The sequence below is a fragment of the Scyliorhinus torazame genome, chromosome 24, assembly GCF_047496885.1.
Source record: "Scyliorhinus torazame isolate Kashiwa2021f chromosome 24, sScyTor2.1, whole genome shotgun sequence".
NCBI lineage: Eukaryota > Metazoa > Chordata > Chondrichthyes > Carcharhiniformes > Scyliorhinidae > Scyliorhinus > Scyliorhinus torazame.
The window spans coordinates 3448289-3465132 of NC_092730.1; the positions used below are offsets into that span (position 1 = coordinate 3448289).

The 16844-nt window shown below is 54.3% G+C and overlaps 1 protein-coding gene across 4 annotated transcripts in view; it reads right to left on the reverse strand.

Moving 5' to 3' along the window:
• LOC140399825 (protein LBH-like) overlaps positions 1 to 16844 on the reverse strand; it is a 62730-nt gene that overhangs the window by 26519 nt on the left and 19367 nt on the right. For 2 of the 4 annotated variants that reach the window (XM_072489276.1, XM_072489279.1), the window contains exon 2: positions 8464 to 8572. In XM_072489276.1, the coding sequence (XP_072345377.1) occupies positions 8464 to 8572 (109 nt within the window). Of the gene's footprint in view, positions 1 to 8463; positions 8573 to 12591; positions 12617 to 13003; positions 13036 to 16844 lie in introns of those variants that run through there. The other 2 variants (XM_072489275.1, XM_072489278.1) reach the window with 2 other exon arrangements.

A 16844-nucleotide genomic window follows, 5' to 3' on the forward strand; every position in this document is an offset into this window, starting at 1 on the left:
TCTCAGTGTGTGTTCGATACGAGTACAGTCTCTCTATCTCAGTGTGTGTTCGATATGAGTACAGTCTCTCTATCTCAGTGTGTGTTCGATACGAGTACAGTCTCTTTATCTCAGTGTGTGTTCGATACGAGTACAGTGTCTCTATCTCAGTGTGTGTTCGATACGAGTACAGTCTCTCTATCTCAGTGTGTGTTCGATACGAGTACAGTCTCTCTATCTCAGTGTGTGTTCGATACGAGTACAGTCTCTTTATCTCAGTGTGTGTTCGATACGAGTACAGTGTCTCTATCTCAGTGTGTGTTCGATACGAGTACAGTCTCTCTATCTCAGTGTGTGTTCGATACGAGTACAGTCTCTCTATCTCAGTGTGTGTTCGATACGAGTTCAGTCTCTCTATCTCAGTGTGTGTTCGATACGAGTACAGTCTCTGTATCTCAGTGTGTGTTCGATACGAGTACAGTCTCTTTATCTCAGTGTGTTCGATACGAGTACAGTCTCTCTATCTCAGTGTGTGTTCGATACGAGTACAGTCACTCTATCTGTGTGTGTTCGATACGAGTACAGTCTCTCTATCTCAGTGTGTGTTCGATACGAGTACAGTCACTCTATCTCAGTGTGTGTTCGATACGAGTACAGTCACTCTATCTCAGTGTGTGTTCGATCCGAGTACAGTCTCTCTATCTCAGTGTGTGTTCGATACGAGTACAGTCACTCTATCTCAGTGTGTGTTCGATACGAGTACAGTCTCTCTATCTCATGGTGTGCTCGATACGAGTACAGTCACTCTATCTCAGTGTGTGTTCGATACGAGTACAGTCTCTCTATCTCAGTGTGTGTTCGATACGAGTACAGTCTCTCTATCTCAGTGTGTGTTCGATACGAGTACAGTCTCTTTATCTCAGTGTGTTCGATACGAGTACAGTCTCTTTATCTCAGTGTGTGTTCGATACGAGTACAGTCTCTTTATCTCCGTGTGTGTTCGATAAGAGTACAGTCTCTCTATCTCAGTGTGTGTTCGATACGAGTACAGTCTCTCTATCTCAGTGTGTGTTCAATACGAGTTCAGTCTCTCTATCTCAGTGTGTGTTCGATACGAGTACAGTCTCTCTATCTCAGTGTGTGTTCGATACGAGTACAGTCACTCTATCTCAGTGTGTGTTCGATACGAGTACAGTGTCTCTATCTCAGTGTGTGTTCGATACGAGTACAGTCTCTCTATCTCAGTGTGTGTTCGATACGAGTACAGTCTCTCTATCTCAGTGTGTGTTGAATACGAGTTCAGTCTCTCTATCTCAGTGTGTGTTCGATACGAGTACAGTCTCTCTATCTCAGTGTGTGTTCGATACGAGTACAGTCTCTCTATCTCAGTGTGTGTTCGATACGAGTACAGTCTCTCTATCTCAGTGTGTGTTCGATACGAGTACAGTCTCTCTATCTCAGTGTGTGTTCGATACGAGTACAGTCTCTTTATCTCAGTGTGTGTTCGATACGAGTACAGTCTCTCTATCTCAGTGTGTGTTCGATACGAGTACAGTCTCTCTATCTCAGTGTGTGTTCGATACGAGTACAGTCTCTTTATCTCAGTGTGTGTTCGATACGAGTACAGTCACTCTATCTGTGTGTGTTCGATACGAGTACAGTCTCTCTATCTCAGTGTGTGTTCGATACGAGTACAGTCTCTCTATCTCAGTGTGTGTTCGATACGAGTACAGTCTCTTTATCTCAGTGTGTGTTCGATACGATACAGTCTCTCTATCTCAGTGTGTGTTCGATACGAGTACAGTCTCTTTATCTCAGTGTGTGTTCGATACGAGTACAGTCTCTTTATCTCCGTGTGTGTTCGATACGAGTACAGTCTCTCTATCTCAGTGTGTGTTCGATACGAGTACAGTCTCTCTATCTCAGTGTGTGTTCGATACGAGTACAGTCTCTTTATCTCAGTGTGTGTTTGATACGAGTACAGTCTCTCTATCTCAGTGTGTGTTCGATACGATACAGTCTCTCTATCTCAGTGTGTGTTCGATACGAGTACAGTCTCTTTATCTCAGTGTGTGTTCGATACGAGTACAGTCTCTTTATCTCCGTGTGTGTTCGATACGAGTACAGTCTCTCTATCTCAGTGTGTGTTCGATACGAGTACAGTCTCTCTATCTCAGTGTGTGTTCGATACAAGTACAGTCTCTCTATCTCAGTGTGTGTTCGATACGAGTACAGTCTCTCTATCTCAGTGTGTTCGATACGAGTACAGTCTCTCTATCTCAGTGTGTGTTCGATACGAGTACAGTCTCTCTATCTCAGTGTGTGTTCGATACGAGTACAGTCTCTCTATCTCAGTGTGTGTTCGATACGAGTACAGTCTCTTTATCTCAGTGTGTGTTCGATACGAGTACAGTCTCTCTATCTCAGTGTGTGTTCGATACGCGTACAGTCTCTCTATCTCAGTGTGTGTTCGATACGAGTACAGTCTCTCTATCTCAGTGTGTGTTCGATACGAGTACAGTCTCTCTATCTCAGTGTGTGTTCGATACGAGTACAGTCTCTCTATCTCAGTGTGTGTTCGATACGAGTACAGTCACTCTATCTCAGTGTGTGTTCGATACGAGTACAGTCTCTTTATCTCAGTGTGTGTTCGATACGAGTACAGTCTCTCTATCTCAGTGTGTGTTCGATACGAGTACAGTCTCTCTATCTCAGTGTGTGTTCGATACGAGTACAGTCTCTCTATCTCAGTGTGTGTTCGATACGAGTACAGTCTCTCTATCTCAGCGTGTGTTCGATACGAGTACAGTGTCTCTATCTCAGTGTGTGTTCGATACGAGTACAGTCTCTCTATCTCAGTGTGTGTTCGATACGAGTACAGTCTCTTTATCTCAGTGTGTGTTCGATACGAGTACAGTCTCTCTATCTCAGCGTGTGTTCGATACGAGTACAGTGTCTCTATCTCAGTGTGTGTTCGATACGAGTACAGTCACTCTATCTCACTGTGTGTTCGATACGAGTACAGTCTCTCTATCTCAGTGTGTGTTCGATACGAGTACAGTCACTCTATCTCAGTGTGTGTTCGATACGAGTACAGTCTCTCTATCTCAGTGTGTTCGATACGAGTACAGTCTCTCTATCTCAGTGTGTGTTCGATACGAGTACAGTCTCTCTATCTCAGTGTGTGTTCGATACGAGTACAGTCTCTCTATCTCAGTGTGTGTTTGATACGAGTACAGTCTCTCTATCTCAGTGTGTGTTCGATACGAGTACAGTCTCTCTATCTCAGTGTGTGTTCGATACGAGTACAGTCTCTCTATCTCAGTGTGTGTTCGATACGAGTACAGTCTCTTTATCTCAGTGTGTGTTCGATACGAGTACAGTCTCTCTATCTCAGTGTGTGTTCGATACGAGTACAGTCTCTTTATCTCCGTGTGTGTTCGATACGAGTACAGTCTCTCTATCTCAGTGTGTGTTCGATACGAGTACAGTCTCTCTATCTCAGTGTGTGTTCGATACGAGTACAGTCACTATCTCAGTGTGTGTTCGATACGAGTACAGTCTCTCTATCTCAGTGTGTGTTCGATACGAGTACAGTCTCTCTATCTCAGTGTGTGTTCGATACGAGTACAGTCTCTCTATCTCAGTGTGTGTTCGATACGAGTACAGTCTCTTTATCTCCGTGTGTGTTCGATACGAGTACAGTCTCTCTATCTCAGTGTGTGTTCGATACGAGTACAGTCTCTCTATCTCAGTGTGTGTTCGATACGAGTACAGTCTCTCTATCTCAGTGTGTGTTCGATACGAGTATCATAGATTATCATAGAATTTACAGTGCAGAAGGAGGCCATTCGGCCCATCGAGTCTGCACCGGCTCTTGGAAAGAGCACCCTACCCAAGGTCCACACCTCCACCCTATCCCAATAACCCAGTCACCCTTCCCAACACTCGGCAATTTTGGACACTAAGGGCAATTGATCAAGGCCAATCCACCTAACCTGCACATCTTTGGACTGTGGGAGGAAACCGGAGCACCCGGAGGAAACCCACGCACACACGGGGTGTGCAGACTCCACACAGACAGTGACCCAAGCCGGAATCGAACCTGGGGCCCTGGAGCTGTGAAGCAATTGTGCTATCCACAATGCTACCGTGCTGCCCAGTCTGTGTTCGATAAGAGTACTGTCTCTTTATCTCAGTGTGAGACAGCAGTGTTAACCCGGGTCCCTGGCACTGTGAGACAGCAGTGTTAACCCGGGTCCCTGGCACAATGAGACAGCAGTGTTAACCCGGGTCCCTGGCACTGTGAGACAGCAGTGTTAACCCGGATCCCTGGCACAATGAGACAGCAGTGTTAACCCGGGTCCCTGGTACTGTGAGACAGCAGTGTTAACCCGGGTCCGTGGCACTGTGAGACAGCAGTGTTAACCCGGGTCCCTGGCACTGTGAGACAGCAGTGTTAACCCGGGTCCCTGGCACAATGAGACAGCAGTGTTAACCCGGGTCCCTGGCTCTGTGAGACAGCAATGTTAACCCGGGTCCCTGGTACTGTGAGACAGCAGTGTTAACCCGGGTCCCTGGTACTGTGAGACAGCAGTGTTAACCCGGGTCCGTGGCACTGTAAGACAGCAGTGTTAACCCGGGTCCCTGGCACAATGAGACAGCAGTGTTAACCCAGGTCCCTGGCTCTGTGAGACAGCAGTGTTAACCCGGGTCCCTGGCTCTGTGAGACAGCAGTGTTAACCCGGGTCCCTGGCACTGTGAGACAGCAGTGATAACCCGGGTCCCTGGCGCAGTGAGACAGCAGTGTTAACCCGGGTCCCTGGCACTGTGAGGCAGCAGTGTTAACCCGGGTCCCTGGCACTGTGAGACAGCAGTGTTAACCCGGGTCCCTGGTGCTGTGAGACAGCTGTGTTAACCCGGGTCCCTGGCACTGTGAGACAGCAGTGTTAACCCGGGTCCCTGGCACTGTGAGACAGCAGTGTTAACCCGGGTCCCTGGCACTGTGAGACAGCAGTGTTAACCCGGGTGCCTGGCACTGTGAGACAGCAGTGTTAACCCGGGTGCCTGGCATAGTGAGGCAGCAGTGTTAACCCGGGTCCATGGCACTGTGAGACAGCAGTGTTAACCCGGGTCCCTGGCACTGTGAGACAGCAGTGTTAACCCGGGTCCCTGGCACTGTGAGACAGCAGTGTTAACCCGGGTCCCTGGCACTGTGAGGCAGCAGTGTTAACCCGGGTCCCTGGCACTGTGAGACAGCAGTGTTAACCCGGGTCCCTGGCACTGTGAGACAGCAGTGTTAACCCGGGTGCCTGGCATAGTGAGGCAGCAGTGTTAACCCGGGTCCATGGCACTGTGAGACAGCAGTGTTAACCCGGGTCCCTGGCACTGTGAGACAGCAGTGTTAACCCGGGTCCCTGGCACTGTGAGACAGCAGTGTTAACCCGGGTCCCTGGCACTGTGAGGCAGCAGTGTTAACCCGGGTCCCTGGCACTGTGAGACAGCAGTGTTAACCCGGGTCCCTGGCACTGTGAGACAGCAGTGTTAACCCGGGTCCCTGGCACTGTGAGACAGCAGTGTTAACCCGGGTCCCTGGCACTGTGAGACAGCAGTGTTAACCCGGGTCCCTGGCACTGTGAGACAGCAGTGTTAACCCGGGTCCCTGGCACTGTGAGACAGCAGTGTTAACCCGGGTCCCTGGCTCTGTGAGACAGCAGTGTTAACCCGGGTCCCTGGCACTGTGAGACAGCAGAGTTAAGCCGGGTCCCTGGCTCTGTGACACAGCAGTGTTAACCCGGGTCCCTAGCACTTTGAGACAGCAGTGTTAACCAGGGTCCCTGGCACTGTGAGACAGCAGTGTTAACCCGGGTCCCTGGCACTGTGAGACAGCAGTGTTAACCGGGGTCCATGGCTCTGTGAGACAGCAGTGTTAACCCGGGTCCCTGGCACTGTGAGACAGCAGCGTTAACCCGAGTCCCTGGCTCTGTGAGACAGCAGTGTTAACCCGGGTCCCTGGCTCTGTGGGACAGCAGTGTTAACCCGGGTCCCTGGCACTGTGAGGCAGCAGTGTTAACCCGGGTCCCTGGCACTGTGCGACAGCAGTGTTAACCCGGGTCCCTGGCTCTGTGAGACAGCAGTGTTAACCCGGGTCCCTGGCATTGTGAGACAGCAGTGTTAACCCGGGTCCCTGGCACTGTGAGGCAGCAGTGTTAACCCGGGTCCCTGGCATTGTGAGACAGCAGTGTGAACCGGGGACCCTGGCACAGTGAGACAGCAGTGTTAACCCGGGTCCCTGGCACTGTGAGACAGCAGTGTTAACCCGGGTCCCTGGCTCTGTGAGACAGCAGTGTTAACCCGGGTCCCTGGCTCTGTGAGACAGCAGTGTTAACCCGGGTCCCTGGCACAATGAGACAGCAGTGTTAACCCAGGTCCCTGGCTCTGTGAGACCGCAGTGTTAACCCGGGTCCCTGGCACTGTGAGGCAGCAGTGTTAACCCGGGTCCCTGGCACTGTGAGACAGCAGTGATAACCCGGGTCCCTGGCACTGTGAGACAGCAGTGTTAACCCGGGTCCCTGGCACTGTGAGACAGCAGTGTTAACCCGGGTCCCTGGCTCTGTGAGACAGCAGTGTTAACCCGGGTCCCTGGCACTGTGAGACAGCAGTGTTAACCCGGGTCCCTGGCACTGTGAGACAGCAGTGTTAACCCGGGTTCCTGGCACTGTGAGACAGCAGTGTTAACCCGGCACCCTGGCACTGTGAGACAGCAGTGTTAACCCGGGTTCCTGGCACTGTGAGACAGCAGTGTTAACCCGGGACCCTGGCACTGTGAGACAGCAGTGTTAACCCAGGTCCCTGGCGCTGTGAGACAGCAGTGTTAACCCGGGACCCTGGCACTGTGAGACAGCAGTGTTAACCTGGGTCCCTGGCGCTGTGAGACAGCAGTGTTAACCCGGGTCCCTGGCACTGTGAGACAGCAATGTTAACCCAGGTCCCTGGCGCTGTGAGACAGCAGTGTTAACCCAGGTGCCTGGCGCTGTGAGACAGCAGTGTTAACCCGGGTCCCTGGCACTGTGAGACAGCAGTGTTAACCCAGGTCCCTGGCGCTGTGAGACAGCAGTGTTAACCCGGGACCCTGGCACTGTGAGACAGCAGTGTTAACCCAGGTCCCTGGCGCTGTGAGACAGCAGTGTTAACCCGGGTCCCTGGCACTGTGAGGCGGCAGTGTTAACCCGGGCCCCTGGCACTGTGAGACAGCAGTGTTAACCCGGGTCCCTGGCACTGTGAGACAGCAGTGTTAACCCAGGTCCCTGGCGCTGTGAGACAGCAGTGTTAACCAGGGTCTCTGGCGCTGTGAGACAGCAGTGTTAACCCAGGTCCCTGGCGCTGTGAGACAGCAGTGTTAACCCGGGTCCCTGGCTCTGTGAGACAGCAGTGTTAACCCGGGTCCCTGGCACTGTGAGACAGCAGTGTTAACCCGGGTCCCTGGCTCTGTGAGACAGCAGTGTTAACCCGGGTCCCTGGCTCTGTGAGACAGCAGTGTTAACCCGGGTCCCTGGCACTGTGAAACAGCAGTGTTAACCTGGGTCCCTGGCACTGTGAGACAGCAGTGTTAACCCGGGTCCCTGGCTCTGTGAGACAGCAGTGTTAACCCGGGTCCCTGGCACTGTGAGACAGCAGTGTTAACCCAGGTCCCTGGCACTGTGAGGCAGCAGTGTTAACCCGGGTCCCTGGCACTGTGAGACAGCAGTGTTAACCCGGGTCCCTGGCACTGTGAGACAGCAGTGTTAACCCGGGTCCCTGGCTCTCTGAGACAGCAGTGTTAACGCGGGTCCCTGGCACTGTGAGACAGCAGTGTTAACCCGGGTCCCTGGCACTGTGAGACAGCAGTGTTAACCCGGGTCCCTGGCACTGTGCGACAGCAGTGTTAACCCGTGTCCCTGGCACTGTGTGACAGCAGTGTTAACCCGGGTCCCTGGCACTGTGAGACAGCAGTGTTAACCCGGGTCCCTGGCTCTGTGAGACAGCAGTGTTAACCCGGGTCCCTGGCTCTGTGAGACAGCAGTGTTAACCCGGGTTCCTGGCACTGTGAGACAGCAGTGTTAACCCGGATCCCTGGCACTGTGAGACAGCAGTGTTAACCTGGGTCCCTGGCACTGTGAGACAGCAGTGTTAACCCGGGTCCCTGGCTCTGTGCGACAACAGTGTTAACCCGGGTCCCTGGCACTGTGAGACAGCAGTGTTAACCCGGGTCCCTGGCACTGTGAGACAGCAGTGTTAACCCGGGTCCCTGGCACTGTGAGACAGCAGTGTTAACCGGGGACCCTGGCACTGAGAGGCTGCAGTGCTAACCACTGTGTCACTGTGAGGCCCACTCAGTCCCCTCCCTCCACGCACCCTCCTGTACCTCACTCCTTCCCCTCCGCACTGTGCCTCTTTTGCGTCTATCTCCCCAACACCCAGAAAGTCTCGGCCAGAAGTTCATACCTGGAATGGAAGTCTGTTTTCATCATGTTTGAGCCCCAGTTCCTCAGCTGAAAGTTTACAGCTGCTGATTAGCACATCTGTCATGGCGGAGTCGTCGCTCGCAGTTATCCTGAATGAGAATTTGAGGAAAGATGCCGTTAATGTAATTTCAAATCACCCTCCCAGACAGAGCATCCCAGATTCCCATCACCCTCCCAGACAGAGCATCCCAAACTCCCATCACCCTCCCAGACAGAGCATCCCAAACTCCCATCACCCTCCCAGACAGAGCATCCCAAACTCCCATCACCCTCCCAGACAGAGCATCCCAAAATCCCATCACCCTCCCAGACAGAGCATCCCAAACTCCCTTCACTCTCCCAGACAGAGCATCCCAAACTCCCATCACCCTCCCAGACAGAGCATCCCAAACTCCCATCACCCTCCCAGACAGAGCATCCCAAACTCCCATCCCCCTCCCAGACAGAGCATCCCAGATTCCCATCACCCTCCCAGACAGAGCATCCCAAACTCCCTTCACTCTCCCAGACAGAGCATCCCAAACTCCCATCACCCTCCCAGACAGAGCATCCCAAACTCCCATCACCCTCCCAGACAGAGCATCCCAGATTCCCATCACCCTCCCAGACAGAGAATCCCAAACTCCCATCACCCTCCCAGACAGAGCATCCCAAACTCCCATCACTCTCCCACACAGAGCATCCCGATTCCCATCACCCTCCCAGACAGAGCACCCCAGATTCCCATCACCCTCCCAGACAGAGCATCCCAAACTCCCATCACCCTCCCAGACAGAGCATCCCAAACTCCCATCACCCTCCCAGACAGAGCATCCCAGATTCCCATCACCCTCCCAGACAGAGCATCCCAAACTCCCATCACCCTCCCAGACAGAGCATCCCAAACTCCCATCACCCTCCCAGACAGAGCATCCCAAACTCCCATCACCCTCCCAGACAGAGCATCCCAAACTCCCATCACCCTCCCAGACAGAGCATCCCAAACTCCCTTCACTCTCCCAGACAGAGCATCCCAAACTCCCATCACCCTCCCAGACAGAGCATCCCAAACTCCCATCACCCACCCAGACAGAGCATCCCAAACTCCCATCCCCCTCCCAGACAGAGCGTCCCAGATTCCCATCACCCTCCCAGACAGAGCATCCCAAACTCCCTTCACTCTCCCAGACAGAGCATCCCAAACTCCCATCACCCTCCCAGACAGAGCATCCCAAACTCCCATCACCCTCCCAGACAGAGCATCCCAGATTCCCATCACCCTCCCAGACAGAGCATCCCAAACTCCCATCACCCTCCCAGACAGAGCATCCCAAACTCCCATCACTCTCCCACACAGAGCATCCCGATTCCCATCACCCTCCCAGACAGAGCACCCCAGATTCCCATCACCCTCCCAGACAGAGCATCCCAAACTCCCATCACCCTCCCAGACAGAGCATCCCAAACTCCCATCACTCTCCCACACAGAGCATCCCGATTCCCATCACCCTCCCAGACAGAGCATCCCAGATTCCCATCACCCTCCCAGACAGAGCATCCCAAACTCCCATCACCCTCCCAGACAGAGCATCCCAAACTCCCTTCACTCTCCCAGACAGAGCATCCCAGATTCCCATCACCCTCCCAGACAGAGCATCCCAGATTCCCATCACCCTCCCAGACAGAGCATCCCAAACTCCCATCACCCTCCCAGACAGAGCATCCCAGATTCCCATCACCCTCCCAGACAGAGCATCCCAGATTCCCATCACCCTCCCAGACAGAGCATCCCAAACTCCCATCACCCTCCCAGACAGAGCATCCCAAACTCCCATCACCCTCCCAGACAGAGCATCCCAAACTCCCATCACCCTCCCAGACAGAGTATCCCAGATTCCCATCACCCTCCCAGACAGAGCATCCCAAACTCCCATCACCCTCCCAGACAGAGCATCCCAAACTCCCATCACCCTCCCAGACAGAGAATCCCAAACTCCCATCGCCCTCCCAGACAGAGCATCCCAGATTCCCATCACCCTCCCAGACAGAGCACCCCAAACTCCCATCACCCTCCCAGACAGAGCATCCCAAACTCCCATCGCCCTCCCAGACAGAGCATCCCAAACTCCCATCACCCTCCCAGACAGAGCATCCCAGATTCCCATCGCCCTCCCAGCCAGAGCATCCCAAACTCCCATCACCCTCCCAGACAGAGCATCCCAAACTCCCATCACCCTCCCAGACAGAGCATCCCAAACTCCCATCACCCTCCCAGACAGAGCATCCCAAACTCCCATCACCCTCCCAGACAGAGCATCCCAGATTCCCATCGCCCTCCCAGACAGAGCATCCCAAACTCCCATCACCCTCCCAGACAGAGCATCCCAAACTCCCATCACCCTCCCACACAGAGCATCCCGATTCCCATCACCCTCCCAGACAGAGCATCCCAGATTCCCATCACCCTCCCAGACAGAGCATCCCAAACTCCCATCACCCTCCCAGACAGAGCATCCCAAACTCCCATCACCCTCCCAGACAGAGCATCCCAAACTCCCATCACCCTCCCAGACAGAGCATCCCAGATTCCCATCACCCTCCCAGACAGAGCATCCCGATTCCCATCACCCTCCCAGACAGAGCATCCCAAACTCCCATCACCCTCCCAGACAGAGCATCCCAAACTCCCATCACCCTCCCAGACAGAGCATCCCAAACTCCCTTCACTCTCCCAGACAGAGCATCCCAAACTCCCATCACCCTCCCAGACAGAGCATCCCAAACTCCCATCACCCTCCCAGACAGAGCATCCCAGATTCCCATCACCCTCCCAGACAGAGTATCCCAAACTCCCATCACCCTCCCAGACAGAGCATCCCAAACTCCCATCACCCTCCCAGACAGAGCATCCCAAACTCCCATCACCCTCCCAGACAGAGCATCCCAAACTCCCATCACCCTCCCAGACACAGCATCCCAGATTCCCATCACCCTCCCAGACAGAGCATCCCAAACTCCCATCACCCTCCCAGACAGAGCATCCCAAACTCCCATCGCCCTCCCAGACAGAGCATCCCAAACTCCCATCATCCTCCCAGACAGAGCATCCCAAACTCCCATCACCCTCCCAGACAGAGTATCCCAGATTCCCATCACCCTCCCAGACAGAGCATCCCAAACTCCCATCACCCTCCCAGACAGAGTATCCCAGATTCCCATCACCCTCCCAGACAGAGCATCCCAAACTCCCATCACCCTCCCAGACAGAGCATCCCAAACTCCCATCACCCTCCCAGACAGAGCATCCCAAACTCCCATCACCCTCCCAGACAGAGCATCCCAAACTCCCTTCACTCTCCCAGACAGAGCATCCCAGATTCCCATCACCCTCCCAGACAGAGCACCCCAGACTCCCATCACCCTCCCAGACAGAGCATCCCAAACTCCCATCACCCTCCCAGACAGAGCATCCCAAACTCCCATCACCCTCCCAGACAGAGCATCCCAGATTCCCATCACCCTCCCAGACAGAGCATCCCAAACTCCCATCACCCTCCCAGACAGAGCATCCCAAACTCCCATCAGCCTCCCAGACAGAGCATCCCAAACTCCCATCACCCTCCCAGACAGAGCATCCCAAACTCCCATCACCCTCCCAGACAGAGCATCCCAAACTCCCATCACCCTCCCAGACAGAGCATCCCAAACTCCCATCGCCCTCCCAGACAGAGCATCCCAAACTCCCATCGCACTCCCAGACAGAGCAGCCCAAACTCCCATCACCCTCCCAGACAGAGCATCCCAAACTCCCATCACCCTCTGGTACCGGAGAGGGCAGGGTGCGCGGCAGGGGTATAGGGTGCCCAATGGGGGGGGAGGGTACCCGGCAGGGTGGGGGGGTGCCCGATGGGGGTGTAGGGTGCCCAATGGGGGTGGGGGGTGGGGGGAGGGTGCCCGGCGTGTTGGGGGTGCCCGGAGGGGGTGTAGGGTGTCCGGCCGGGGGGGGGGGGTGGGGGGTGAAGGGGGCTGGGTTGCGGGCAGGGCTGCAGGAGGGTTAATCGTGGAATGTCAAATCCCCGGCAGCCTGAGGGCTCACGGCAGGTCAGACTGGAACCAGGCCCGACTGTACCTGAATCAGCCTCTTACTGGGGATTGGCTGCATCAGGAAAGCAGGGACACACTCCTTTACTTGAATATGACAGTGTCGAAAGCACCGCGTGTGTGTCACTGTTGGGATGTGTGGTTGACTCTGCTGGAGACCCCAGTAACTGCGTTATTCAGCTGAGAGAGACGTCAGGCCTGGCACCTTGCTCAGCTGACAACCACAACAATCACGTTAGTGTCCGATGCTCAGTCTGTTTCCAATGTCTCCTTCAGGCCCCAGCCGCCAAGGACAGGCCCCTGGCCTCCTGCTCGCCTCATGCTTAGAGGGTGCATCAAAGGCACCAGAACCCCCAGGTTCTGCCAAGACCTCAGCCAGGGCCCCCCCTTGGCGATCAGAGGGTGGGTCCCCGGAAACGGTTTCCCTCTGTGCAGCTCACGGTAAAAATAACTTCATTTGTAGAGGAAGTAAAATGATCCAAAATTCTTCACAGGAATGCAGTCAGATAACATCTGACACCCGGTTACATCAGGAGATATTAGGGATAGATGAGTAATACTTTGATCAAAAGGGTTGGTCTTAAGGTGCATCTTAAAAAGGAGCAATTAACAAGGCAGTAAGATTGAGGGAGTGCTGCGGGCAGCTGGAAGGTGGGGCGATGGAAACAGGGAGAGCAAGCGATAAGAATGGGAGAGAGCAGAGACCCGAGAGGGTGTAAAGGCTGGAGGAGGTTACAGAGATAGGGAGGGTTGTGGGGGCTGGAGGAGGTTACAGAGATAGGGAGGGTTGTAGAGGGCTGGAGGAGGTTACAGAGATAGGGAGGGTTGTAGGGGCTGGAGGAGGTTACAGTGATAGGGAGGGGTGTAGGGACTGGAGGAGGTTACAGAGATAGGGAGGGGTGTTGGGGCTGGAGGAGGTTACAGAGATAGGGAGGGTTGTAGAGGGCTGGAGGAGGTTACAGAGATAGGGAGGGTTGTAGGGGCTGGAGGAGGTTACAGAGATAGGGAGGGTTGTAGGGGCTGGAGGAGGTTACAGAGATAGGGAGGGTTGTAGAGGGCTGGAGGAGGTTACAGAGATAGGGAGGGTTGTAGGGGCTGGAGGAGGGTGCAGAGATAGGGAGGGTTGTAGGGGCTGGAGGAGGGTGCAGAGATAAGGGAGGGTTGTAGGGGCTGGAGGAGGTTACAGAGATAGGGAGGGTTGTAGGGGCTGGAGGAGGTTACAGAGATAGGGAGGGTTGTAGGGACTGGAGGAGGTTACAGAGATAGGGAGGGTTGTAGGGAGGTTACAGAGATAGGGAGGGGGTGTAGGGGCTGGAGGAGATTACAGAGATAGGGAGGGTTGTAGGACTGGAGGAGGTTACAGAGATAGGGAGGGCTGTAGGGGCTGGAGGAGGTTACAGAGATAGGGAGGGGTGTAGGGACTGGAGGAGGTTACAGAGATAGGGAGGGTTGTAGGGGCTGGAGGAGGTTACAGAGATAGGGAGGGTTATAGGGGCTGGAGGAGGTTACAGAGATAGGGAGGGGTGTAGGGGCTGGAGGAGGTTACAGAGATAGGGAGGGTTGTAGGACTGGAGGAGGTTACAGAGATAGGGAGGGCTGTAGGGGCTGGAGGAGGTTACAGAGATAGGGAGGGTTGTAGGGACTGGAGGAGGTTACAGAGGTAGGGAGGGCTGTAGGGGCTGGAGGAGGTTACAGAGATAGAACATGGAACATAGAACGATACAGCGCAGTACAGGCCCTTCGGCCCACGATGTTGCACCGAAACAAAAGCCATCTAACCTACACTATGCCATTATCATCCATATGTTTATCCAATAAACCTTTAAATGCCCTCAATGTTGGCGAGTTCACTACTGTTGCAGGTAGGGCATTCCACGGCCTCACCACTCTTTGCGTAAATCATAGAATTTACAGTGCAGAAGGAGGCCATTCGGCCCATCGAGTCTGCACCAAAGAGCACCCTACCCAAGGTCAACACCGCCACCCTATCCCCATAACCCAGTAACCCCACCCAACACTAAGGGCAATTTTGGACACTAAGGGCAATTTATCCTGGCCAATCCACCTAACCTGCACATCTTTGGACTGTGGGAGGAAACCGGAGCACCCGGAGGAAACCCACGCAGACACGGGGAGGATGTGCAGACTCCGCACAGACAGTGACCCGAGCCGGAATCGAACCCGGGACCCTGGAGCTATGACGCAATTGTGCTATCCACAATGCTACCGTGCTGCCCCATTTTTAAGAGTCAACCACATTGCTGTGGATCTAGAGTCACATGCAGGCCAGACCGGGTAAGGACGGCAGATTTCCTTCTCTGAAGGACATTAGTGAACCAGATGGGTTTCTATGTCAATCGACAATGGTTTCATGGTCATCATTAAACTTTTAATTTGTTTATAGAATTCAAATTTCAACTTCTTCCATGGTGGGATTCGAACCAGGGTTCCCAGAGCATTACCCTGGGTCTCTGGATTACTAGTCCAATGACAATACCATTATGCCACCGCCTCCCCGAGAGGTAAAGAACCTACCTCTGACCTCTGTCCTATATCTATTACCCCTCAGTTTAAAGCTATGTCCCCTCGTGCCAGCCATTTCCATCCGCGGGAGAAGGCTCTCACTGTCCACCCTATCCAACCCCCTGATCATTTTGTTTGCCTCTATTAAGTCTCCTCTTAACCTTCTTCTCTCCAACGAAAACAACCTCAAGTCCATCAGCCTTTCCTCATAAGATTTTCCCTCCATACCAGGCAACATCCTGGTAAATCTCCTCTGCACCCGCTCCAAAGCCTCAACGTCCTTCCTATAATGCGGTGACCAGAACTGTACGCAATACTCCAAATGCGGCCGTACCAGAGTTTTGTACAGCTGCAACATGACCTCCTGACTCCGGAGGATCATGAGGGTCAGGGAGGGTTGTAGGGACTGGAGGAGGTTACATAGATAGGGAGGGTTGTAGGGGCTGGAGGAGGTTACAGAGCTAGGGAGGGTTGTAGGGACTGGAGGAGGTTACAGAGATGGGGAGGGCTGTAGGGGCTGGAGGAGGTTACAGAGATAGGGAGGGGTGTAGGGGCTGGAGGAGGTTACATAGATAGGGAGGTTGTAGGGGCTGGAGGAGGTTACAGAGATAGGGAGGGTTGTAGGGGATGGGGAGGTTAGAGATAGGGAGGGTTGTAGGGACTGGAGGAGGTTACAGAGATAGGGAGGGTTGTAGGGGATGGGGAGGTTACAGAGATAGGGAGGGTTGTAGGGGCTGGAGGAGGTTACAGAGATAGGGAGGGTTGTAGAGGATGGGGAGGTTAGAGATAGGGAGGGTTGTAGGGACTGGAGGAGGTTACAGAGATAGGGAGGGTTGTAGGGGATGGGGAGGTTACAGAGATAGGGAGGGGGTGTAGGGGCTGGAGGAGGTTACAGAGATAGGGAGGGTTGTAGGGGCTGGAGGAGGTTACAGAGATAGGGAAGGTTGTAGGGGCTGGAGGAGGTTACAGAGATAGGGAGGGTTGTAGGGACTGGAGGAGGTTACAGAGATAGGGAGGGTTGTAGGGGATGGGGAGGTTACAGAGATAGGGAGGGTTGTAGGGGCTGGAGGAGGTTACAGAGATAGGGAAGGTTGTAGGGGCTGGGGGAGGTTACAGAGATAGGGAGGGTTGTAGGGGCTGGAGGAGGTTACAGAGATAGGGAGGGGTGTAGGGGCTGGAGGAGGTTACAGAGATAGGGAGGGTTGTAGGGGCTGGAGGAGGTTACAGAGATAGGGAGGGTTGTAGGAGCTGGAGGAGGTTACAGAGATAGGGAGGGTTGTAGGGACTGGAGGAGGTTACAGAGGTAGGGAGGGTTGTAGGGACTGGAGGAGGTTACAGAGATAGGGAGGACTCCACTTCCCCCCACTGTGAACAACTCTATGTACCCCAGGAAAAGCTCTCCCACAACCATCGGGAGAGGGCCCAGACGGGTGGTCGGGTGCCGGACATAAGGATCCTCACCTCCTTCGAGGAGCGGGTCCTGGGGGTGACGGCTGTGCCCGAGGACAGGGCGGTCACCCACGCGGAGGCTGGTGGACGCCTCAGAGGGGAGGAACCACCAGGCTCCACTCGGAGGGCATGTCAAACGTGAGTGATGCCTCACTGACTGACCCATCCCTCCCACTGACCACATGTCCATTCTCCCGCAGGACCAGCAACCGACAGTGCCGGCCCATTCCGGGCGGCCCCCTCTCCGGACCCCCATCCCGGGCGGGCCCCTCTCCGGACCCCCATCCCGGGCGGGCCCCCTCTCCGGAC